A 26,832-nucleotide genomic window follows, 5' to 3' on the forward strand; every position below is an offset into this window, starting at 1 on the left:
ACAGGTGTAACCCCAAATAGAGAGCTTCTCATTTAAATGATTATTTAAGCCAAAATATTATCGCTCACCCACCTGATTACCGTGTTCATATGTTGTCCCACCTAACACATTCTTATAACTCTTAATATTTTCTCAATAATGCTTTGATTCTCTTTACATGGTGAATACTTCCAGTATCACCTCTCTCCCAGTGAAGTATGGATCAATATTTCATAGAATCACAGAATCACAAAGGTTGAAAAACACTTCTAAGGTCACCCAGTCAAACCATCAGCTCAACACCACCATGCCTACTGAACCACGACCCAGAGTGCCACAGCCACATGGTTTTTGACTCTTTCTTAGGACAGAGACTCCATCAACCCCCTGGGCAGTCTCTGCCAATTTTATACCACTCTTTCAGTAAAGACATTTTTCCTGATATCCAGTCTAGTCCCCTGGCACAACTTCAGACCACTTCCTCTTGTCCTATCACTTATTGCTTGCGAGAAGAGATGAACACCAACCTCACCACAACCTCCTTTCAGGCAGGTGTAGACAGTGATAAGTCTCCTCCTCTACAGACTAAGCAGCCCCAACTCCCTCAGCTGCTCCTCACAACCCTTGTTCCCCAGCTCCGTTCCCTTCTCTAGATGTGGTCCAGCCCCTCAATGTCCTCACCAGTGACGAGGCTAGGGGGATGATCCCTTCCCTGCTCCTGCTGGCCACCCCATGGCTGATCCAAGCCAAGATGCTGTTGGCTGCCTTGGCCACCTGGGCCACTGCTGGCTCATGTTCAGCCCCTGTTGACCAACACCCCCAGGTCCTTCTCCTCCAGGCAGCTTTCCAGCCACTTTTCCCCAAGCCTGGAGCTGTGCGGGGTTGTTGTGTCTCAAATGCAGAACCCGGCACTTGGCGATGTTGAACTTTATGCAATTTACCTGCACGAATCAATCCAGCCTGTCCAGCTCCCTGTGCAAGCTTTTGGTAATTTATAGTCAAAACATCACACAGAGTAAGTATGAAAAGTACTAGAAATTATTTTCATAAGTTATAAATAACTGGCCTTGAGTGAACATAGCAGGAAAACAGAGAGTACCAGCCTTCAGAAGGCTAAAGGGGCTCTTGAGAAGAGCACCCAGATCTTCCATTACCCAGCCAGTATGCATTCATAGCTGATGTACAGACTATTTTATATACACTAACTTCAGGTGAGGCTTTTATATAAACTGCTTAAAAACTGAATGTAAACAAATGCTCAATGATATAAACAATCAGAGAAAAAATCATTTCACAGCAGCCAAATGCTATTTTGAAGAGTATTAATTGATGTACCTCTCTGGATTGCACTAATCCGTGCAAAAAAAAAAAAAAAAAAGTTCAAGGTTTAATAACAGCCTGAAGCCAAAGAAAATATGTCAAACTTCAAATATTTTAGCTTTTCAAGGATGTTACTCTGACACTTTTCCTGTATGTACTGACAGATGGGCCAGCAATCTGTATCATAACCCACTTCAAAGGGCTGTCTCTACCTTCCTGGGATCCAGCCCTGATGCTCCAGCACAGCTCAAGCAAAAAAGGAGCTGGCGATGGGATAAAGAGGACAAGTTGGCTTTGTGCAGCATTTCACCATCCCATTGCAGCAACAGCATCATTTCTTGTAATTAGCAGTATTTTTCAAAGCTAACCTCGGAGGCCCCGATCCTGCAAAGCCTGCACATTCTTAAATTAATGTAATTGTGTAATTCTACTGAGTCCAGTGGCATGGGAGGAGTATGGCTGCACAGCTTATCCTCTACAAGCTTCAGACAGTGTGCCATAACACTTCTGAAAGTGAGTATTAAAATCTTATTAGATGCATTTTGCTGTTCAAATAAACCTAGCATTAAGTAACAAAAAGATATGCAAAATGGGTAAACAGTCTAAAAATTAGACATCATATTTGTCTTTTTTTTTTTCCTCTGGGCAATAAACAATTCAGATGAATCCATATAATTTTTCCTTTTGCTCTACTGCTTCATGAACACGTTTACTTAATTTGCAAGGCTTAGCAAAACCACGTTTCCTGCTTTCACACACACATTGTCAAGCTAGCTATGAAAATAAAACTGTCCCCAATTTGTTCAGCTTACCCAAACAAATCATTGCTACCTTTCGCTAGTGCATGCACTAAGCCAATTTCATTTTCAAAGACAATTTTCCTGAGATTGACTGCAACCCACAGAGGTTAAGAACAAAAAGAAGACACACAGGAACATTAAAACATCACCTAATGAACACACGATTCAAAAGGAAACCGTAAGAGTGGGAGAACGTATTTCACATGGTGAAGCAGAGTTACTACTATAATCAATAAAAAGCACAGCCACAACAGAATTATTAGACAGCAGCAATGACAGATTACAATGCCAGGCTCAATATTTACACCATGCTAACGCACGGCATCATAAAATAGGTATTAGCATCTCCTCCATTTTATAGAATCATAGACTAGAACCATAAAATCCTTAGGGTGGGAAAAGACCCTAAGATCATCCAGTCCAACCATCAGCCCAACACCATCATGCTGGCTAAACCAGGTCTTAAAGTACCACGTCCACACTCTTTCTGAAGCCCCTCAGGGATGGAGACTCTACCACTGCCCAGGGCAGCCCCTGCCAGGGCTTCACCTCTCTTTCAGGAAAGACATTTTTCCTAATATCCAATCTAAAACCTCCCCTGGTGCAACCTGTGGCTGTTTCCTCTCATTCAATCACATATTACCTGGGAGAAGAGACCAGCACCCACCTCTCCACAACCTCCTTTCATGGAGCTGCAGAGAGCGATGAGGTCTCCCCTCAGCCTCCTCTTCTCCAGGCTAAACAACTCTACATCTCTCAGCCATTCAAGACCCCTCCCCAGCTTCGTTTTAACGTTTAGAAAAGCCACCAAATGCAACACTGGCACTAAATCCCAGTGCAGGCTGCCTGGAGCCCTGGTGCCACAGGCTTACTCCCAGCGGGACAGGGGAATACATGCTATTTTCCTTTCCCTCTCCCCAATTTGAACAAGCTTTAGCAGTTCAGTAGCTGTGGGATGCTGTCTGCCTATAGATATGACAGGTCACCACCAGTATCTTACATAAATTCATGGTAGCTTGGTAATGAGAACAACATCGATCAACCACCAGCATAGAAAAAAATGTTATAAGTGCTTTAATGAAGAAAATTAATGAGTACTACTTAGTCAGTGGGGTCATTCCAAAGCCACCCTCATCTGATCGAGATAAAGATGTCCCTGCTCCTGCAGGGGTTGGACTAGATGACTTGTAAAGATCCCTCCCAACCCAAAGCTTGCTTTTATTAATTCCCTCTCCCTGCCTCCAAATTAAAGGTACAACTGTTCACGTCCATATTGACGTTGGCATGCAAAATGTGACAAAACTAACCAAAACTTTAATTCCTTGGGACATCTAAGGAGACGCAACATCAGCTGGGGTATCAGGACAGTATTAGAGACCAACTGCTACTGGGGGTTAAGTCTGATATTCTTTACAAGGAGTCCTGCTAGGAGACCTGGATGAGAGGGTTGTGATTTAGAAATTGTCATAATTAATTATGCTCTGCCTTTAGCAATTAATGCATTCAACTCTTCTCTAAGCAGGTTGTTCACAGGACAGACTATTGCAGCACTTCATTCAGGATGGATGCATAAATTCAGACAAACACAACTTCTTTTGACACCTCCATTTATGCCACTGTATTTGATGCTGTTTATGGAGCTACCCAGGCAAGATTCCTGAGCACACACTCTTCTAACCACTTTTCAACCAGAAAAACAGCAACAGAGAACTACCCACCAAGATCTGCTACCTATCTTCTTTGCAAGGAGGATTTTCTATTTCAAATACTTCATTCTACTTCCATATCATAAAAGGATGCCTGTAACGAAAACCTGGGATTTTACAGCCTCCCAGGCTGATATATTCTAAAATATCTCAACTGATGCAAAACTCCCATTTTAGAAAGCAACACTAGTAAACCATTCCCTACAAGTTTCAGTATAGGGACCAATGAGATGAACTTATTGCTTTAAAAACTTCACTAGCTTGTTATATGAAAATGTATATATAGCTATCAGTGCTCATTTTCATCTATAAAGCCATATCCATGGATCAGTGCTTAGTATTCCGAGGATGATTTTGCCAACTTAACATTGTAGCATTGCCGTTGTGTAGAGTTACCCAAATTTCACTGGATCAAACTGGAATGATTAAGCCATTTATTTTATGCTTTCCGGACATCACTCCTGGGTATAAAACATTCCAACTTACACAAAATTGTGGTGTGCTCTGCCCGCATTATTATTATTATTATTATTATTACTATTATTATTATTATTAAATAACGTCTTTGAAATCTTAGAGTTTTGTCTACTTTAATACCATATCCCTGTTCCAAATTAATCTGCAGAATGCCCCTGGGACAGCTAGATTTTCATCTCCTGTTGAGATCGTTCGGTGTAACTCTCCATCATCACATACTACTATGAAATCTGTTTTGTACAAAGAGAGCTATTTCAGCTTGCATGCCGTGTTTTCTCCCCCTGACAATCAAGCTGGTTTTACTTATGTTTACTGTGTGGTCTCTTGCTATTGTACGCCTGCTTAGCTGGGAAGCTGCATTTCCACACTGGATGCTTTCCATGTTCTGATCAATTTTGTCATGCAATTTTTCCCTTGTTTTCCTAAAGCTTCTAGCAGCTTGGTTAATATACTTAATGACTCACCATGTCAAGAGGAAAACAGTAAAACTCAGTTTTCACTTGGAGTAAACATCTTAGAGAAAATGTCTGAATATTGTAAGTAGAATTTATTTTTAAATTCCTCATTATTTTACAGGTTCCATAAAACATCTGTAATCCTGCATTATGAACTACTTTACGTTAAAGGTTGTTTCCAACCTAAACAATTCTGTGATTCTGTGTGACTCAGTGATTTTGGGCTGATGGGTTTTCAACATTCTTATTCTGTATAATCAAAACTGATCAGGCATGTCAAAAAACGCAGCTCTTTCTCAATTTATCATTAATTGCCATGACAATTTACTGAACTTGAGGGAAAAGTTCTGTCATTCTCATTCTTGAAAAGCAATTTATATAGACATCGTTACCGGAAAAATGGGCATCAGGGAAGTATTAGACACATGTAAAACAACTTAAAACTCCACAGTAATTCCAAACAAGCTACGTAAGTGTATGGAAGCTTTGCGAATTGCAGCTTACGCTCTTATGTCATAGCTTTGGAAAAGGATTAAAATACTTTAACACAAAAAGCATTTAAAAGTTCCAAATATATGGCCATATATTAATTACAGAAGTTGTACTCTAAATTAAAAAAAAAATAGAAAAACTCAATCAAACCATTATTAGCCTCTCATGTCTACAACACTTTTTAGGACACACTTCAAGGATGCCATAAAGACACAAACCATCCCCTCAGCCACTTAATGTTATTCATCAGTTAACTGAAAACATGCACAGATCAGTCACAGAGCATGCAGCATGCAGTAAATGGAGAGCAGAGGTTAATAACCTGGAAGCATAGGATCTGAGAATGTGAGAACAAGTTAAAGACAAGAGTTCCTCTCCATTGTCACTGAGGGTCGAGAAGCAATGCTGCAGCGTAGAGCAGTGAGAGTGGGGGAAATACAGTTTGTCCAAGACATACACATATCTCCGCAAGTGGCGGCAGGTATAACTGAAAGACAAGGGTAAAGGGAGAAAAAACAGAAAAAAGAGGTATTTTCCTTTAAGAAAGCTAATTCATGGTTTAACGTCCTTGGTTTTTGTGCCAAGAGTCAATGGAAGATGCCAAGTAAGCAATGGAGCAGTTTGACATAAAACAACAGTTTCAAAAGACAGACGGCTCTGCTCGCCCGTGCCCATACGCTGGTTCTGTCGCTACCGCAAAGGGAACTTGCCAAGTCTCACACGTCAGAGATGCAAGAAGCCTGGATTTTGTTTTCTTTTCCTTTTTTTTTTTATGTTGTTGTCATTGCTTTTTTCTTGGGTATTTTTTTTTTTGCGGAGGGGGGGATAATACCTTAAAAAAAAGTTCTTTGTCTCTTTCAATTTGCCCTGAAAATATAAATGCAAGTGCCTGAAACTGGTTTACAAAGGTAAAGAAACCCTGAGAGTATTCAAAGACTGGGTTGAAACTCAGTCAATGGATCTACCTATGCTGAGGCTCTGCATTTCCCAGGCTCATATCCCTCTATAATCCCTTTACTAGACATGTGCAGCTTAAACACTCTCAGGTGACCAAATTATTTGTGCTTGGGCAAAGAACAGGATCGAAGAGTGCCACCAACAGCTGATCCTTGGGTGCATCACTGAGGCTCCTGGCCCAAAACTGTATCAAAATTTTATCTTCCAACTGCTCTAGTGTTTAAACTAACCTTTCACTGCTGGGTTAAAGTCAATCACCTACCTTTGCTCTGGAAGCTGAGGATGATAAACACCTTTTGGCACTTCATTTGCAGTTTTCAGGAGAGGAAGTAGCTGCTAGGAGGCAATTTCATAAGCCATCACTCCTTTTTTTTTGACCACAGCACGTTTTGAGCAACACAGGTTATTCTTCTCATTCCACACGCCAGGGATGGAGCAGACAAAGAATGGTATTTACAGGATCCTGTACCAAGTGGAACCCTCAACACACAAGCCTGCCCTTTCAGCTGCCCACAGAGGCCACAGAAGTTTTTCCAGAATCAGATCAAAGGACATCATTCAGAATTATGCTGCTTGTAAGATTTAAACATTCATGAGTCCATTACTCTGGCTGAGCATATTGCACCAGCCTTTCTACCAGAAAAACAGAATCATAGAACGGTTTGGGTTGGAAGGAACCTTAAAGCCCATCTAGTTCCACCCCCTGCCATGGGCAGGGACACCTCCCACTGGATCAGGGGCTCCAAGCCCCATCCAACCTGGCTTTGAACACCTCCAGGGATGGGGCAGCCACCACTGCTCTGGGCAGCCTGGGCCAGGGCCTCACTGCCCTAAACAGGAAAACATTTCTTCCTAGGATCTTATCCCTCTTTCAGCTTCAAACTGTTCCCCCTCATCCTCTACCTGCACTCCATTATCCAGAGCCCTTCCGCAGCTTTTCTGGATCCCCTTTTAGCACTGGAAGCTGCTCTAAGGTCTCCCCAGAGCCTTCTTTTCTCCAGGCTGAACAACCCCAACTCTCTCAGCCTGTTCTCATATGGGAGGTGCTCCAGCCCTCAGATCACCTTCATGTCCCTCCTCTGGTCTCACTCCAACAGATTTGTGTCCTTTCTGTGCTGAGGGCTCCAGAGCTGAACACAGGGGGTCTCACAAGAGTAGAGGGGGAGAGTCTCCTTCCTCAACGGGCTGGTCACACTTCTTTGGATGCAGCCCAGGGTTCAGCTGGGTTTTTGATCTGCAAACACCCACTGCTGGCTCATGTTGAGCTTCTCATCAACCAGCGCCCCAAGTCCTTCTACACAGGGCTGCTCTCAATCCATCCTCTGCCCAGCCTGTATCTGTGCTTGGGACTGCGCTGACCCAGGTCCAGGACCTTGCCCGTGGCCTGGTTGAACCTCAAGAGGTTCACAGAGGCCCAACTCTCAAGTCTGTCAAAGTCCCTCTGGACAGCCACTCTGGATTGCCACCTTATTTCAAGCCTGCAGAATCACAGAACCATAGAATCACCAGGTTGGAAAAGACCCATTGGATCATAGAGGCCAACCATTCCTATCAAATACTAAACCATGCCCCTCAGCACCTCGTCCACCCGTCCCAGCCATTTGATCTTGTTTGACCTTGGCCAAGAAATTATGAATACCTTCTGTTATCACTTATTTTTCACCCCGTCAATGCTCTCCATTGATAGAAAGAACAAGCATGACCACATTTAGGTTCAACTCACAAACTGGGTGAGAATGCAGCATGCAATAGGAGGAGGAGAAATTTCTTAAAAGCTTCTCCTAGAGGATTCATGCCCTGTCGAGATCTCATTGCTCTCTACAACTACCTGAAAGGAGGTTGTAGAGAGGAGGGAGCTGGGCTCTTCTCCCAAGGGACAGGGGACAGGACAAGAGGGAATGGCCTCAAGCTCCGCCAGGGGAGGTTTAGGCTGGACATTAGGAAAAAATTCTTCACAGAAAGGGTCACTGGGCACTAGAACAGGCTGCCCAGGGAGGTGGTTGAGTCACCTTCCCTGGAGGGGTTTAAGGCACGGGTGGACGAGGTGCTAAGGGACATGGTTTAGTGTTTGATATGAAATGGTTGGACTCAATGATCCGGTGGGTCTCTTCCAACCTGGTTATTCTATGATTCTATGATTCTATGAGAGAGGCATCGCACACGAGTGCCAGCAGCACTGCCCTCTCCCCGCTGCCGGCTTCGGTGCCATCACCTCCCCCTGCCACAGCATGAATAGGACAGGGTGGGTAAGGGACCACTTCTGTGTACAGAATGCTTCCAGAGTCAGCTCTAGTGTTGGTGGAGCTGTTGGTTCAAGGTCATGCTTTGGAAAAAGCAACCCTCAAGTGTCACCAGTCCTCCTGAGTGTTTATATACGGTCAATATATACAGCCAATGCAATTCTGTACACCTTCCTTTCTTCATTTCATGTAGTCAGGGCAAGGCCATTCCTGCTTTCAAAGTTGAGCTTGTTTATTGAAAACTGTGATTTCAAATCCACAGCAAGCGCAACACTATCCCTCAAACATGATTGGCCTTGATGATCCGATGGGTCTTTTCCAGCCTGGTGATTCTATGATTCTATGAAACCTGCATTTGCTAACTTGTGTGACCACCACAACCAGCACAGTTCAGATCATATCCAAGACCAAGCAGCTCCATTTTTAAATTCTCCAAGCTAAATCTGAATAAAATCAAGGCTTAGATCCATCAACAAATATGTACATGAAGAAAAGTTTACATTCTACTTTCACTGCTAAATTGTAGGTATTGAGTTTGAGATGAGACTTATTGATCCACCAGAAATCAGTTTTCCAGCAGCTACTACCTCCACAGCTAGATGTTGCTGAAATCTTTGTTTTCAGTATGTTTTATGGGGCATATTACTTTTGCTTTGCAGAAAAAGGCAATCTTCAGCTACAATACAGTACTGAAAAATTTGTAAAAGCAATATTGGAAAAAAGCAAGACCATTATATGTGATTGATGGTGTGTGTGCCTGCATTATTCATGTATTCTGCTTACCCCGAGGACAAAAACGTAGCTCACACTGGACTGAAATCCCACTCCAGAAGATTATAATTCCCTCTTATAAAAAGTAAAAGCCATCTGATCAACAGTGAGAATTCTGATAAAAAAAACATTAGTGTCAGCTTCTAAAAGCTAAAAAGTAGAGGGACTGGTTATATAAATCTGTGAAATCAGGGTAGACATGAGTTTTCTCAACCAGAAAAACATTATATATTCCTACATAACAATAAGCTTTCACTATTTTTAGGTAATGAGAATAGTAAAACTCCTCTAATATATCCTTGCTACACAAATATTACCTTAACTATACTCCAGAAACTTAAATTATTAAAGAAAAAAAATCCATATTCACCATCAAACTTAAAGTTTTCAACATTCTTTAACAGAATCACAGAATGGTTTGGATTGGAAACAAACTTTAAAATCCATCCATTCCAACCCTCCTGCCATGGGCAGGAATATCTTCAACTGGATCAGATTGCTCAGAGCCCCGTTCAACCTGACTTTGATTCACCACTCTCGGTATAAAGAACTTATTCTTTCTATCTAGTCTGAATCACCTCTCTTTTAGTTTAAAACCATCGCCCCTTGTCCTGTCACTGCAGACCCTGTCATAAAGTCTGTCCCCGTCTTTCTTCTAAGCCCTCTTTCTTCTAAGCTGCTCTAAGGTCTCCCCAGAGCCATCTATTCTCCAGGCTGAACAATCCCAACTCTCTCAGCTTGTCCTCATAGCTGAGGTGCTCCAGCTCTCAGACCATCTTCGTGACCTCCTTTGGATGTGCTCCAAGAGGTCCATGTCCTTCTTGTTCTGGGTTCCAAACCAACAGAGATTACCATCAGTATTCTGCAGACTAAAGTGACAGCGGATGCCTTCTGCCTGGCAGATAACTACCTCTCAAATCAAACCAGAAAATAAAACCCAAACAAAACACAGCAGTCAGCTATATCACCCTTTTAGAAAAATAAAAAGTATATTTACTCAAGATGGAAGCTGCTCTTCCCTGTAACTGTGCCCAACTTCTGTATTTCTTCATCTCACTGTCACTGTGCAAAGCCAGCCTGATCTCACAAATCTGCAGAAGTTAATGGCTATGCTCAACTGCCATGAAGATACTCTCACCTGCTTATACCAGCCTCCTGTAATCCTGGAGCTCTGGTCCTCTCTTCCAAGATCTTTTCAGGTTTGCCTGAACCAGTATTAGTTAAAATGAATGTTTCAATCATCCATCTGACCTCAGAGAGGGAAAAGACCCTTCCTGTACATGCTCTTCACTGCCTGCTACCCAGGCACATGTAAAGAAAACATACAATTTTTATCTATGTATAAAAATGAACCCAATGTATCTATATTTATTTGTAATCTAGTGCAGCTTTGATGAAGGCAAAGAAACATTTCCTTTCCACAGAGTCTGGACATTGCTTATTAGCAAAGGTGTTCTGATGACAGCAGTTAAACAGGGCCATCAAATAAACACTTTAAAATGAATGGGAGTTCAATTTCTAGAGCCACTGGGGAGGCAGAGGTTAGCAGTGAGCTGAACAGCCACATGTGTGACGGCAGAGCTGCATCCCATACGGACAGAGCAGAACAGAGCAGAGAGTAGAGTTGAGGAAAGAGGACAGTAGACTGAAGGTACTGTCGAGGATCATCTCATCTTCCGCTTCTCAGGAAGCCACAGAGAGCAGTGAGGTTGCCCTCCACCTCCTTTGCTCCAAACTAGACAAACCCAGAGCCCTTAGCCGCTACTCACAGGACATTCCTTCCAGCCCTTTGACCAGCTTTGTTACCCTCTTCTGGTTGTATTCAAAGACCTTTGCATCCTCCCGAAGCTGTGGGGCACGGCACTGCACACAGCACTCAAGGTGTGGCTGCGTCAGTGCTGAATACATTGATAATTAACTCTCTTTATGTTACATTATGGTTATGTTGTGTTTGATGTGCCCCAGGATGCAGTTTGCCCTCTTGGCTGCCAAGGCACGAATACACACTAAGGCTTTCTGCAGCTTTACCAAGTCTCCCTGATCACCTGAAAGCCCTCTGAGGACTTTGTGTGAAACTCACAGACAGTCAAAACCAACAACCAAACAAGACTTTGCTGAAGATTCTTCCAAATCTGCTGTTTCTTGTGTTTGTCTGAAGAAAACTGCATGTCCTAAGTGGTCACTGAAATAATTTTGACTTAGGGGATCACATCAGTTCAAGTTTTTAACTCCAAGTAATTCAAGAGGTGTACACAAGACTGCAGCCACAGACTAAACACTTAGCAAAAATAAGAGTTATAAAACAAGAAGTGCTGAAATTCATGATACACTCACACTAATTCTTTCATCCAAGATTTTAAGGACAGACTTGAGCGAGACAAGAGCGCTGGAGAAAACAAGCAAAGCCACTTATGTCCTTATTTATTTAAACCAGAAAGTTGATATTTTCTCTACTGAAGTCAACTGCAATTTGAAACTGAATATATCAAAGGCAAAAACATAAACAGCACCAGGTCAAACATCTTTGTAACAACATAGAAATGAAGCAAATTGGGCAGGTATAGAAAAGTGGTACAAAACCAGTATTCACCAATCCCTCTGTAAATAAAATCTAGTCTGAAACAGCATACATAGGATGCAAGAGAAAAAAAATCCTGTGCTAATGTTTAAGTAATTGTAATTCATAATCTTCCTCTTGGTGCATGCCAGATTTTACGAGGGCCATAAATCTTTAACGTTATTGAGAAAAAGTAAAGTCTTGAAGACACACATGCCACATGCATTAGCTCAGAGAAACCAGATTAATCTGCAGCAATAAAAAAAAAGCCAATTCTGCTAAGCCTGATTAAATATTTAGGTCAAATTGTTTCTGCAGCAGAATTCAGAAAATGCACAGCAAGTAACATCTTTCGCTGAGTTTGGAGACTTCAATTGCTATACTTTCAAAAAAGGAGTTATGCTACAACATGACCCTATGGGAAATCCAGTAAGAAAGACTTTGAAAAAACAACAACAATAATGAAAGTATCAGCTAACTATATTAGCCCATGTTAGTCAGCACTGAAACTATCTGTGTGAACGTGAGGAGAATGTTGTGGTGTGCTATTAAGATTTTACTACTGTTCATGTTGGATATCTTATCTTCTAGGAGTCATACAAACATGGAGTAGTTTGGGTTGGAAAGGACCTTAAAGCCCATCCAGTTCCACACCCCTGCCATGGGCAGGGACATCTTCTATTTGATCAGGTTGCTCAAAGCTCCATCCAACCTGGCCCTGAACACCTCCAGGGATGGGGCAGCCACAGCTTGTCTGGCCAACCTGGGCCAGGGCCTCCCTGCCTCAGCATGAAGAACTTCCCCCTTATGTCTCATCTAAATCTTCCCCCTTCCAATTTAAAGCCATTCCACCTTGTCCTATCACTACAAGTCCTTGCAAAAGTCTCTCTCAAGCTTTCCTGAAACCCCTTCAGGCACTGGAAGGCCACTATAAGGTCTCCTCGGTGCCTTCTCTTCTCCAGGCTGAACAACCCCAACTCCCTCAGACTGTCCTCATACGAGAGGTGCTCTAGCCCTCGCAGCCTCTAGACCTGTTCCAACAGCTCCATATCCTTCTGTTGAGGATTGAGAACGGGACACAGGGCTCCAGGTGGGGTCTCACCAGTGGAGCAGAGGGGCAGAATCCCCTCCCTCGACCTGCTGGCCACGCTGCTTTGGATGCAGCCCAGGACGTGGTTGGTTTCTGAGCTGTGAGCACACATTGCCAGGTCATGTTGAGCTTCCTATCGACCAGCACCCCCAAGCCCTTCTCCTCAGGGCTGCTCTCAATCACATCATCTCCCATTGTGTTCTGAAAACAGAAATTGCCCCGACCCAGGTGTAGGACCTTGCACTTGGCCCCGTTGAACCTCAAGAGGTTCTCACAGACCCACTTCTCCAGCCTGTCCAGGTCCCTCTGGATGACATCCCATCCTTCCGATGTGGCAACTGCCCCACTCAGCTTGGCATCATCTGCAAACTCACTGGGGGTGTCCCCAATCTTGCTTTCTATATCATTGATGAAGATAGTTATAAAGCACTGTCCCAGTATAGATCCCTGAGGGACACCACTTGTCACAGATCTCAATCTGGACATTGAGCCACTGACCACTACTCTCTGAATGCGACCATCGAACCAATTCCTTATCCACTGAGCTGTCCACCCATAAAATCCATACCACTCCAATTTAGAGAAGGATGTTGTGGGGGATTGTGTCAAAGGCTTTACAGAAGTCTAGATAGATCACATCTGTTGCTTTAGCCATGTCCACTGATGTGGCCATCCATCCTGTGGTCAGGCAGGATCTGCCCCCGGTGACGCCATGCTGGCTGCCTCTAATCACCTCCCTGTCCTCCCTGTGCTTTAGCAGAGCTTCTAGGAGGATCTGTTCCATGATCTTCCTGGTCACAGAAGTGAGGCTGACAGGTTGGTAGTTGCACAATGTTGCCCTTCGTCCAGTCACGAGGGACTTCTCCTGATTGCCGTGACTTTTCAGATATCATGGAGAGTGGCTTGGCCACCATATCAACGAATTCCCTCAGAACTCTGGGATGCATCTCATCTGGTCCCACAGCCCTGCTAGTCATTACCCTTATGTTCCCAATGACAAACCCAACCAAACACTTTCTATACTCACAGACTACATCGATGATAACAACAATTTACTAGATCATCCATTCCATAAGAGTGGGTAATTTATTGTCTGACTAAAATATCACCTATTAACTTTCTTTCATACAGTATAAACAGCAGCATAAATCACCAAAAGCCTATCTGCCTTCTTGCCAACAGTAAAATACATCATACACTTCATCCAAAATTAGAATTTTGAATGATATTTTTATTTCTGTTTAGTACTCTGTGTTGATGACATAAACTGATGAACCACAGCAGAAAACATACTATGTATTTGTTTTTTAGTACCAAGACTCTTGGGAGATTTACATGCTTGTGTTCACAGAAAGTTGATTTGTGGCTGGTTTGGGGTGGGTTTCCTGACGGTGATGTTAGGCCAGTTAAGCTGCTTAAAGTGCAATAAAAGTTGGTACTGGGGATTCAGGAGATCTCATCAGCCTTTACCATACTAAGGCACTGAAAGTAATTCCTCCTTTTTCAGCCTGTTCCAATATTTTTTCGTATTATTCTTACCTTAGAGTCACAATTAAAGTTGAAAGGGACCTGTCTTTAGCCCAGCCTTCTGCTCAAAGCAGGGTTTACACTGAATCCAGGACAGACCAGGGCTTTTTCCAGTGGATTTTGAAAGCCTCCAGGGACAAGGACTCTACAACTTCTCTGGGTTGCTGTGCCAGTGCTTCCCTACCACGAAAATTTGAATTCTTCCATCAGGCTGGAAACTACTGACTTCAGTTCATGATCACTCTCTCTCATCTTCCTGCCAAACACTTCTACAAAGAGAATACCTCCATCTCCTCAGTAACCTCCTATGTGTGGGAATGTTGCTAACTCTTTCTCTTAAAGTCCTGCCTTAGATTTATCCTGAAGCCTTCTCTTCTCCAGGCTAAACAAGCCCAGTTCCCTCAGCCCATCTTGCTACGACAAGTCCTCCAGCCTCCACCATTGTGGCAGCCCTCCACTGAACCTGCTCCAGCTCAGCAACACCTTTCCTATGTCCTGGAGCCCAAAACCTGGAAGCAATTTTCCAGATGTGATCCAACAGACAGCGGTTTTGCAATGCCATGAGTCAATTCTCACAGTGCTCTGAGATGTGTTTCATCAGGTGCCACGGACATGTATTTTGGGGAGGAGCGGCTGGAAAACCAGCCTGCAGAAAAGGACCCAGGGGTGCTGGTCAGCAGCAGCTGAACATGAGCCAGGAGCAAGCCCAGGTGGCCAAGAAGGCCAACAGCATCCAGGCTTGGATTGGTCATGACGTGGCCAGCAGGAGTAAGGAAGAGATCATCCCCTTATACTCAGCACTGGTGAGGCTGCACATCAAATTCTGGTCTCTTCTCCCAAGTAACAAGAGGAAACGGCCTCAAGTTGTGCCAGGGCAAGTTTGGATTGGATATTAAAAAAATTGTCTTCACTGAAAGAGTGGTGAAACATTGGAAGAGGCTGCCCAGGGAAGGGCATTCACCATTCCCAGGGTGTTTAAAAAAATGTGTAGATGTAGCAGTTGGGGACGTGGTTCAGCATGCACAGTGAGGTTGGGCTGATGGCTGGACTGGATGATCTTGGAGGTCTTTTCCAACCTTAATGATTCTATGATTCTGTGTGTCAGTTCTCAAGCAATCCCCAGCTACTACTGGTACTCTCCTTCCTCCTTGATTCCCCCCTAACCTCCTGATCTAAGTAATAGGGTGACTTTGCTTAGCTTTTTAAAAATACCTCATTCTTGCAGACCTGCTTTTCAGATTCGAGCATCACCAAATTTACATCTCACAAAACAGAACAAGGATTTTAAATTGCATTATTGCAAAACAGCAGTATGGGGGCAAGAGGTCATTACAGGGCTAAAGGAGCCATAATAACACAGAACAGAGAAGCATGAAAATTATTCAAATATTTGAGCAGCGATTATTTCTGATAATGTGTCACAGACATAAGTTCCCATGCCCCGAAGCAGCACTCTGTCACAGCACTGCTGAAATGCACACGATGATCTTATGAGAGGAGTAATTATCTTTACACAGTAAAGTATTTATAGTGAAGGAGGAGGCAAGGAAATGAAAACCAAACAAGTTCTGGAGATGTTTGGTAGACTGAAACTTAAACAATAAATATATGACATTCTTCCACAGAAAGGCCAAATTACCTCTGTACAGATGAAGTTCAATCAAAAAGAACAGAAGGATTTGTATATTAGAAGCAGACACATGCAGCTGATGAACCATAAGAAAGGAAGATATGAAAGAGCTTGGAGGAAGTGTCTATTCAGTACTGATGTTTCAGACTGAGAATGGGCTTTAATCACTCAGATGCGTCAGATACTTGAGAGGCCCATGTCCCTGGCAGCTTAAGAGATGCTGCTATAGGAATGTCGTATTTGAAGGCAACATTCAAAGTCCAGAGGAGGCTAAGAAGATGACCCAAGGGCCGCAGCACCTCCTACACAAGGACAGGCTGAGGGAGTTGGGGTTGTTCAGCCTGGAGAAGAGAAGGCTCTGAGGAGAACTTGGAGCTGCTTCCAGCACTGAAAGGGGCTACAGAAAAGCTGGGGAGGGACTCTTGATCAGGGAGTGCAGGGACAAGATGAGGGGAAATGGTCTTAAGCTTAAGGAGAGTAGATTTATAGGAGATCTTGAGAAGAAATGTTTTACTGTGAGGATGGTGAGTCCCTGTCCCAGGTTGCCCAGGGAAATTGTGGCTGTCCCATCCCTGCAGGGGTTCAAGGCCAGGTTGGATGGGGCTTGGAGCCCCTGATCCAGCCGGAGGTGTCCCTGCCCATGGCAGGGGGTTGGAACTGGATGGGCTTTGAGGTCCATTCCAACCCAAACCTGATTCTGTGAAACCTACTGCAGTTTTATCCTTTGTGTAGACACTCACGGTACTTCACAGGCTCTGCAACGGATTACAGGACAGGCCTGCAACACCTGCATTAGCACAGACATTTGCAGCTGGGGAGCCAGACAGCATTCTGTGGAAAGGGATCTGGGGGTTCTGGCCAGTGGCGAGTTGAAGATGAGGCAGCAGTTCCCTGGCAGCCACGAGGGCAACTCAGTCCTGGGTGCATCAAGCACAGTGTCGCCAGCCCCGCTGCACTGCACACTGGTGCAGCCCCACCATGAGTACTGGGTGCAGCTTTGGGTGCCACAGGATACAAAGGATCTAAAGCTACCCGAGAGTGAACAGAGTTGGTGAAGGATCTGGAGGGGAAGCTGTATGAGGAGCAGCTGAAGTCACTTTGTTGATTCAGGCTGGAGGAGACTGAAGGGAGACTCCATCACAGTCTGCAGCTTCCTCACAATGGGAGCAGGAGGAGCAGGTGCTGAGCTCTTCTCTCTGGTGACCAATCACAGGACCCGAGAGAACGGCAAGAAGCTGTGCCAGGAGAGGGTTAGGTTGGATATTAAGAAAAAGTTCTTCCCCCAGATATGGAGCACTGAACAACTCCCAGGGAAGCAGTCATAGCACCAAGCCTGACAATATTCCAGAAGGATTTGGACAAGGTCCTCAGCACCATGGTGTGAATGTTGGGGTGTCCTGTGCAGGGACAGGAGCTGGACTCAATGATCCGTGTGGGTCCCTTCCAACTCAGGACATTCTGTGCTTCTATGATCTCAGTCTCCACAAAACTGAAGGTTTGGGAAGTAGCAGCAGTAGTGGGCATCATGAGTCAGCAGCACTTGCCAGAGCCCTTGTCCCGTTCCACAGCAGGAATCATCCCACCTGAGCCCATGTAAATTGTGGCATTTGGAAAAAGAGCTACTTGTGGACCCAAGAGCACAATTAATAAGTTACAGAAACATGTCTGTACATAACTTCACAGTAAATTTATTTATTCATTGCAGAACTAAGTGTATTTACTTTACCTGAAAGCCTGTTCTTTCCTAAACTTGCTGAAGGCCATTACCATTAAAAAGGTTGAGTCATTTGACAGTTATAAAGACTTGATGCACTGTTAAGTTGTTAAATCCTGATTGTTTCTTCTGCACCTATATTTTCACTCTCCATTTAAAAGTGTCAGATGTTTCAAAGTGCAATATTCTCTTCGTGAACCACACAAACTATGGTGAAATTTCAAAAACTATTATCTTGCATTCCTTAAATCAGTTAGAAAGCCTGTCTGAAAATCCACTGAAGCATGGGGTCTGAATGAATGGAAGATGTCCCCATGTGGTGGAAAGGAAGGTTTTCAGGAGCAATTTGGAGGGCACTGACACAGTTCATAGAATCACAGAAATGTAGAAATGCTAGTGTGGAAAAAACTTTGAGATCATCCAGTCCAACCATACCTGTCCAGTACTAAACCAGATGCCTGAGCAACTCATCTGCCCTTCTTTTAAACATCTCCAGTACCTGAAAGGAGCCCCTTCCAGTACCTGAAAGAGGCCTACAAGAAAGCTGGAGAGGGACTATTCATAAAGGCTTGTGGTGATAGGACAAGGGGGAACAGGTTTAAACTGGAGAGGGGCAGATTTGGACTAGACATTAGGAGGAATTTCTTGACCATGAGAGTGGTGAGACACTGGAACAGGTTGCCAAGGGAAGCTGTGGCTGCCCCATCCCTGGAGGGGCTCAAGGCCAGGTTGGATGGGGCCTTGGGTAACCCGATCTAGTGGCACATCCCTAGATGTTGAGGGGGTTGGAGCTGGATGGGCTTTAAGGTCCCTTCCAATCCTAACTATTCTGTGACTCTATGGGGACTCTACCACCTCCCTGGGCATCCTCTGCCAGCGCCTGAGAACCCTTCAGCCTCTTTCCCTTAAGGCTGAACAACCCCAGCTCCTTCAGCCGTTTCTCATAACCCTTGTTCTCCATCCCCTTCCCCAGCTCCGTTCCCTTCTCTGGACACACTCCAGCCTCTCAATGTTTTTCTCATAGTGAGGGGCCCAAAACTGACCCCAGGATTCGAGGAGCGGTCTCACCAGTACTTAGTCCAGGGGCAGAATAACCTCCCTGGACCTGCTGGCCACGCCGTTTCTGATCCAAGCCAAGATGCCATTGGCCTTCTTGGGCCCCTGGGCCACTGCTGGCTCGTATTCAGTCGCTGTCAACCAACACCCCCAGGTCGCTCTCCTCCAGGCAGCTTTCCAGCCACTCTTCCCCAAGCCTGGAGCTGCACGGGGTTGTTGTGTCCAAACTGCAGGACCCAGCACTTGGTTTGTGTTAAACTTCACCCATTGGTCTCAGCCCATGGATCCAGCCTGTCCGGGTCCCTCTGCAGAGCCTCCCTGCCCTCAAGAAGATTGACAGTTCCACCCAGCTTAGTGTCACCCATGAACTGACTGAGGGAGCACTCAAGTCTCTCATCCAGGTCACTGGTAAAGACATTGAACAGAACTGGACCCAGCACTGAGCGCTGGGGACACCACTTGTGACTGGCCTCCAACTGGATTTGACTCTATTCCCCACCACTCTCTGGGCCTGACCATCCATCCCATTCTTTACCCAGCAGAGGGTTTGGCTTCCCAGGCCAGTGGCAGCCAGCTCCTCATGCAGAACACTGCGAGAAACAGTGTCAAAGGCTTTCCTAAAGTGCACGTCCACCACATTCACAGCCTTTCCCTCATATACTAAGTGGATAACCTTGTCACAGAAGGAGATCAGGTTTGTTTGGTTGATTTAACTGCTCTACTCCCCTCCTCGCAGCCACTCATACCTATCCTGGCTTCACACCTGGGGAGAGAGAAATTAGTCTACTGAACTGTAAAGCTAGAAAAATGCAGGACATATATAAAGACATCAGTTAAAATGTGAACTAAGCAGCACCCTGACAAGATAAAATAAGATTTATGATCAATGCTGTACTTTTGTTTCATACTAATTCTTATTTACAGCCATAATACAGTTTTAGTTTGTCAGAGAAATCCTTATAAGTTCATTACTCATTCACTTCTTTAGAACATAAACCACAGGTTTTTTTCCAAAGAGAAAATTTCTAAAAAGGGAGTACATGTTGTATCTGAATAAGGTGGTTAACGAGCCAAATACCCTACAACTGAAGATAAAAGACAGGTTCAAGCAAGTCATTATCTTGAATCACCTCTATTTCTGCTAAGGAACACAGTCCTATAAATATGTTCCACGTCAAACAAACTGAGAAGACAAAGCTGCAGTTTCTATGATTCTCCTAGAATAGCAAATAATAGCTTCTAAAAGACTATTACTCTTGTTCTTTTTAATCTCAGAAAGTCTTAGACAGATGTTTAAATCTCAAAAATCTTATTCATTGCTATAACACAGACTTATCAAAATACAAAAAGTGTGAGCTTCATAGCTTCACTGTACTGTGCATTAGACACCTGAATACCAAATAACACAAACATTGCAGCGTCCTTAACGTTTTTTTCCAGTCCAGCTGAAAGAGATCAAAATTGTACTAGCAGCACTGGAATAATCCTGCTAGCTTTCTCACCTTTGCTTCCTTTCAGTACTGAACATGTAGAAAACTTAAGTGATGCAACTCAGAACCCCACTCTGCTCTGCAAATTCATTTGTGAAACAGCACAACTGCAAAACCAATCATTTCCGTACAGGTTTCCTCAAATATTTCTTTTCCATCAGAAAAGATTTGCAAGATCACAGTCTTAAAAGCTGTAAGGTTCCACCAAGAAAGAAAAGTTTAATTCTGCAATTTGAAGACTGTTATCAAACCGTACTATTTCCAAAGAGTGGCACAGTAACTATGAATGGGCCATTCATGATAACTAAAGGTGGGACAATGGGACCTTCTGATTCCAAACTACGTTCTCCGTCACATACAAGAATTTGTGTGATCTCTAGATTCCCTGAAACAGGTACCAAGACTTCAATAAACTTCAGTTCTATGGCTGAGATTCTGTGCTAATTTTCTCATGTTCATTTAAACACACATTCTGCCAAGTGATGACTTGCTGCCTGGTAGGACACTGAAGTACCACATAATTTCCTGGGTGGCAGAAGATTGATGAGATATTGTAATGACACCACCCTCCAAAAATGAGAGAGAAGAGTGATGAAGCCAGTGAAGGGGCTGGAGAACAAGTCTTACAAGGAGTAGCTGAGGGAACTGGGGTTGTTTAGGCTGGAGGAGGCTGAGGGGAGACCTTATTGCTCTCTACAACTACCTGAAAGGAGGTTGCAGAGAGCTGGATATTGGTCTCTTTTCCCAAGTGACACATGACAGGATGAGAAGGAATGACCTCGAGCTGAGTCAAGGGCAGTTTACATTGGACACTAGGAAAAATTTCTTCACAGAAAGGGTTCTCAAGCACTAGCAGAGGCTGTGCAGGGGGGTGGTGGAGTCCCCATCCCTGGAGGTGTTTAAAAGGAAGGTAGATGAGGTGCTTATGGATGTGATTATGTAGTTGACAGGTATGGTTGGAGTTGATGATCTCAAAGGTCTTTTCCAACCTAATGATTCTACGATTACAAGTCAATAGAGACACAGAAAGTGGCCAAGGAAGAGCAAACTATCTTGTCCAGAGTTGAGCTTTTACTGTCATGTATTTAGATATTAAAATGCCTTTTTAAGGCAGATCAGCAATCAACAATCCTATGTTTAAGGAGTCCTGGGCCATTATATGCAGAGCAGAAGATAATGCACTTCAACCACTCGGCTTTGTGAGAGAAGGCCCTGAGACAGAGAGAAGCAACCAATTGCCTAAGACCTCACTGTGGCTGACACTGATCCTATCTATCTCAAAATAAAGCTGTGAGTCTGTCCATCTGGGAAATCCCCATAACCCATGAGCTCAGGTGTTGCGGGCTCCAAACACTCCCAACGGCATGCAGGGCGTTCAACTGCTCACGCCAGATGGGGGACAAGGGTATTACTGTCCCACCAGGTGCCCGCTCAGAATCCTCAGCAGGTTCAAGTAGGCTTAACCAAGTTCAATGATATTTCCATGTTGGAAACAGCTGATATCAGCCTAAAATCTCAACCCCATATGTTACACGCAGCCAAAACCAGGCGAGCCCACATGGAGCACTCTTCCTTCTGTTGATGCAGATGAAGCAGCATTTTAACACGGTCAACCACAACTATACTCAGTGCACAGTAACAAAGGATGCTTCATGCCTTTTAAAAACTAACTGCATTGCATTTACATTGCTAAGTCACACCAACAAGAGGACTTTTGGTACTAATAGTCTCTTTTCCCTTATCCGAATAATTGTTGTCTCCTCTTTTGTCACAGCCTTTCCTACTAATTGCAATGACATCTCCCAATTTTGGAATGGCTGATCAGCTTATAAGCTTCCCCACAGCTAATCTAGGTCAACAAGCTACTAATAAGGCCAGCACATGTTTCTTTATTATTTAATGTTGTTGAGATCTTTATAAACGGCTTCTGTCTCTCAACAAAAGCCACTCTACAAATTCAGGACCCTCTGTGTGCACAGGTAGTAACAGTGACACAGTGGGTGAAGAGTGTAAAAAGCATCTGCAAAGAGACCACTATGTCTGTGCCTGCAGACAGATCAAGAAGAGCAAGCCAGAGCTACGCTTTGACAGGCTGAGAGAGTTGGGCTTTTTCACCCTGGAGAAGAGAAGGCTCCGAGGAGATCTTATAGTGACCTTCCAGTACCTGAAAGAGGCTACAGGAAAGCTGGGGAGGCTGTTCAGAAAGGCTTGTGGTGGTAGGATGAGGGGGAATGGGTTTGAACAGGTATAAACTGGAGAGGGGCAGATTTAAACTAGACATAAGGAGGAATTTCTTGACCATGAGAGTGGTGAGACACTGGAACAGGTTGCCCAGGGAAGCTGTGGCTGCCCCATCCCTGGAGGGGTTCAAGGCCAGGTTGGATGGGCTTGGTAGCCTGATCTAGTGGGAGGTGTCCCTGCCCATGGCAGAGGGGTTGGAACTAGATGATCTTTAAGGTCCCTTCCAACCCTAACTATTCTATGATTCTACCCAGGGTTGACCAGTTGGCACACAAACCTACCCAGGTATCCTGCTGTGCACACAACTTCTGCTCCTGAGAATCTACAGATTAAAATCCAAGTCTAGACTCAGCAGCCTGGAGCTGTTTGATCTTCCACTCCCACAACGTCCTCTTTCAAACATGGTCTCAACATGAGACTATCACGAAGGCCCTTTTCTGAGAAGGTAGTAAAAAATCTCATTATAAAGCAGTTTCTCATAAGTAGAGTATCATTTTATATCCAGGCTAGATAATAAATGCCTCTACTTTAGAAAAAGAGAAAGCATTTATTACCTAGCCTGGATAAATGCTACAAAACTACTTCAAAGCTAAGAGGCATTAAAAGCAAACTATCTTTGAAGATTTTAATTCTTATTTTTGAGGCAATGTCAACCAGTTAATTCTGTGGCCTGTACTGTACACAACTGAATGTAGTGCTAAAATCTAAGACACAGAGTATACTGTAAATGCCACCAAAGCAAAGGAAACATGGGAAAAAAATATCACAAATACTTCAAAGTAAAAAATTCACCAGCCAGAATACTCATTGCAATTAAAGTTTTCTGGGATGAATGGTCATTTTCTCCTGGTTTAAAGCAAACACAGAAAACCAAACAAGCTGACTGAGTTGAAAATAAATAACCCCAAGTCTGAGCAACCTGATCTAGTGGAAGATGTCTCTGCTCATGGGTTGGACTGGACGACCTTCATGGTCCCTTCCAACCCAAACCACACTATGATTCTATGGAATGCACAGAAAGATGCTTTTTCCATTTTTATTTCCATGACACGACATCTGCATGAAAATATTCGGGGTCAAGAACTACCAAAAGCCACTCTTTGTATCGACAGGTACCCCTGAAACACAGAATCTAAGTCCAGGGCTGCAGGGCATCTTGCACGCTCATGGACTGCACCATGAGCACAGCGAGTGAAAGTCAGTGTAAGCCTTTTGTTAATAACCCCATCTTGTTTAGGAAACTTGGAAAACAGTCATGCTATTGAGGTAATTTTCATTAAGGTAATTTCCTTCTAGCACAACTACAATTCACATGATGCAAAAGAGGAGAGATATATTACCTATTATTCTTGAACAGCTCAGGCCAGAGATACTTACATTTCACTATCAGAAACCAGGTATCTGTGACTCTGCTGCACCTAATATCTGCTGAGGCAGATATCACCAGTTTAGTGAATCTGCTCATTACCCTCAAGTCTTTTTTCCTTTTATTTGGTTATATTAGAGGGAAGAAGCAAGCTGATGCTCAAAAGGTCTCAGTATTTAACAGCTCTGGCCACAGGACATTAATTCCAAGAACACCCTTCAGAGCATGATCTTTCATTATTACACAATTTGACTTGTGAAGCCTCTTGATGTCCATTGGTGTGAGAGCAGAGTAGCCTCTTTTCTCTAGGATTTGCTATTAGGAACACTCCGCTATTACAGTTAAGAGATCAGTGAACCAAGATTTAATTTAATGGTCCAACTGAGATTTGAATCCAGAAAATAGAAGACTTGTCTATTGATCGTTCTTACGGTAGCGTTTAAATGCAGCTCCCAAAGTCCGGGCTCCCCGCATAAGTGGCTTGATGCAAACCTGCTACCTGTTTCAAAGCATCCTCAGAGTCACAAAGCTCCAGGCAACAGAAATCCCCTGTTACAAAACCACCAAGAGAGCAGAAATAAAGGAAGCAGTAACTACTTTTTATGTTACTGTTAAAGAAGGTACAGATTGGCTATTATGCTATATATTTATCACTGACAGCTTACTAGTATTATGTTACTTTTTCATTACTGAAAACTGACATTTCTGAAGTACAGCTTTTCCAAAATAAGGTTTCATAGGGCCAAAGGGCTCCAGCCCTAAATTTGGAACAATTTTAGGAAGTTTCCTATGTGAAAAGTGGCTCTAATTTAACATCATTCATTCCCCAGCTGTACAAAAGCCAGAAAGATGAGTTTAATAGAAGTACTACATATCCTACACACCTATTTTATTTTGCTCAATTCACACATCATATTTAGTTCAAAATGCTTACTACGCTAAAATTTCACCACTTAAAACCCACTATTCCTGTATGGGAAGCAACTCTTTGGTTTCTATACACATGTTTTTGAGAACTGAAAAGAAATGAGCATTAGAAACCAAACATCTTTGAACCACTTATGGAGCAACCTGGCATTTTTGGTTTTAAGCTTTTCTCCTGAAGAAGTGCCTTTGATTTGGGTACCTCAGTTTCACTGTTTTTCTGCACCACCTGTCCCATCGCTATTCCTCAATGAAAGAGGAAGCTGTATGTTAAAGAGCTTCCTGAAAGCACCGTGGACATCAAAGACAAAGAACGAAGGAAAACCAGAATGCTCCTAGAGTGTAAAGCCATGTGAGAGAGAAATTTGTTTATCTTCCCATGCAAGCAGCCTAATGAGTTTCGAGCCAGCAATTACACCTCGTTACTGTCACTGTTAAAAAAATGGGATGGGAGATTTAGAGTGGAGAGAAGGAAGAAATTCTTTACACTGAAGGTGGTGAAACACTGGCACAGGTTGCCCAGAGAGATGGTGGATGCCCCATCTCTGGAAGCATTCCAGGTTGGGTTGGATGGAGCTCTGAGCAACCTGATCCAGTAGAAGATGTCCCTGCTCCTGCAGCAGGATCAGACTGGATGGGACCTTTAAAGGTCCCTTCCAACTCAAACCATTCTGTGATTCTATTGGTAAATCATAAATTCACCACATTTACACACTAACAATTTTAGAGTTTTCAGTTTAATAAAGCAGGTCAGATCATAAATGTCTTGCTGCTGCATACACCTTTACCTTCTTGCCTGAACTCAGACACTTAACTATTTGAATAAACAAATGCTTGGCCAACTCAAAAAGTCACCTGCTCTATACACAGAGACCCTTGCTGAAGAAATTTTAGGTTTAAAAACACTTAAACAGTATATATATAAAATAAATAAAAATATTTTCAATAAACAATCACAGGCCAGGAAAAACGGCCATGGTAACACATAATTAACACATGCCTTGGAGTCATCATCATTCTGCCAAACACAGCAGCATGTGAAAAATTTGATTAGCTTCCTCCTTGCTTCTGATTTATAAAAGTATCAACTGATATAATCTAAAGGAAAGCAGAGGCAAATGATACGCCTTCTTCTTTCAAAGAACAATACAGTATGAAAATTCAAAATAATAATAACTGGGTCCTCAGGCCCTGGCAGGGGCTGCCCAGAGAGATGCTGGAGTCCCCATCCCTGAAGGGATTTCAAAGACAGGGACACGATGTGCTCAGGGATCTGGTTTAGCAGTGGGCAGGTATGGTTGGACTCAGTGATCTCAAAGGTCTTCTCCAGCCAAACGATTCTAGAGTTCTATGATTAATCTCACTAGTAACAGCCTATAAAAAGGTAGGGAGAAAGTATAGTCAGGAAAAATAAAATGTCACCCACTCCATCAAATAACATGGTGAAAATTATGAAGATGTGCAATTCTATAACAGTGACTGAAAAAGGAAAACACATTGCAATAAAAATTTAACCACTTTACTTAGGGACATTGTGAATTAACCAAAACTCAAATTCACAAATCCAACAGATATTTATATAATGAGCAAAACCCATTCTTGGATAAGCTGTGATCTCTGTTCTGCAAATGAAGCAGTATCTCTTTCTGCAAACTCAAGAATTATACCAGTATCCAAGAACAAGGCACATATTTAAACAAATAAAAACTGTGTGTTGTAACAGAAAAAAAAATCACGTAAATGGTTTAATCATTCACTTTTTAACCTAGAGTCACTGTTCTAATCGGAAAAGTTTTACGGTACTCCGACAACTTCTCTAAGAGCAATTAGGGTCATCGCTGAAAAAATGGCTGAAAAACTTGAAATTGCTAAGAATCACAGAATCGTTTGGGTTAGAAAAGACCTTTAAGATCATTGAGTCCAACCATAAACCTAATACTGTCAACTCCATCACTAAACCATGTCCCTAAGCACCACTTATGCACATCTTTTAAACCCCTCCAGGGAGCACATTAGGAGGATGAGAGGTAATGGTTCTAA

The 26,832-nt window shown here is 43.4% G+C and overlaps 1 protein-coding gene across 2 annotated transcripts in view; it reads right to left on the bottom strand.

Moving 5' to 3' along the window:
* DYM (dymeclin) overlaps window positions 1–26,832 on the bottom strand; it is a 235,364-nt gene that overhangs the window by 91,652 nt on the left and 116,880 nt on the right. The window contains exon 13 of one of the 2 annotated variants that reach the window (XM_069880979.1): window positions 5,552–5,716. The exons of the other annotated variant lie outside the window; for it this stretch is intronic. Within the exon in view, the coding sequence (XP_069737080.1) occupies window positions 5,552–5,716 (165 nt within the window). The remainder of the gene's footprint in view (window positions 1–5,551; window positions 5,717–26,832) is intronic. 2 annotated transcript variants of the gene reach the window in all.

This window comes from Phaenicophaeus curvirostris, chromosome Z (assembly GCF_032191515.1).
Source record: "Phaenicophaeus curvirostris isolate KB17595 chromosome Z, BPBGC_Pcur_1.0, whole genome shotgun sequence".
In the NCBI taxonomy this organism is placed as follows: domain Eukaryota; kingdom Metazoa; phylum Chordata; class Aves; order Cuculiformes; family Cuculidae; genus Phaenicophaeus; species Phaenicophaeus curvirostris.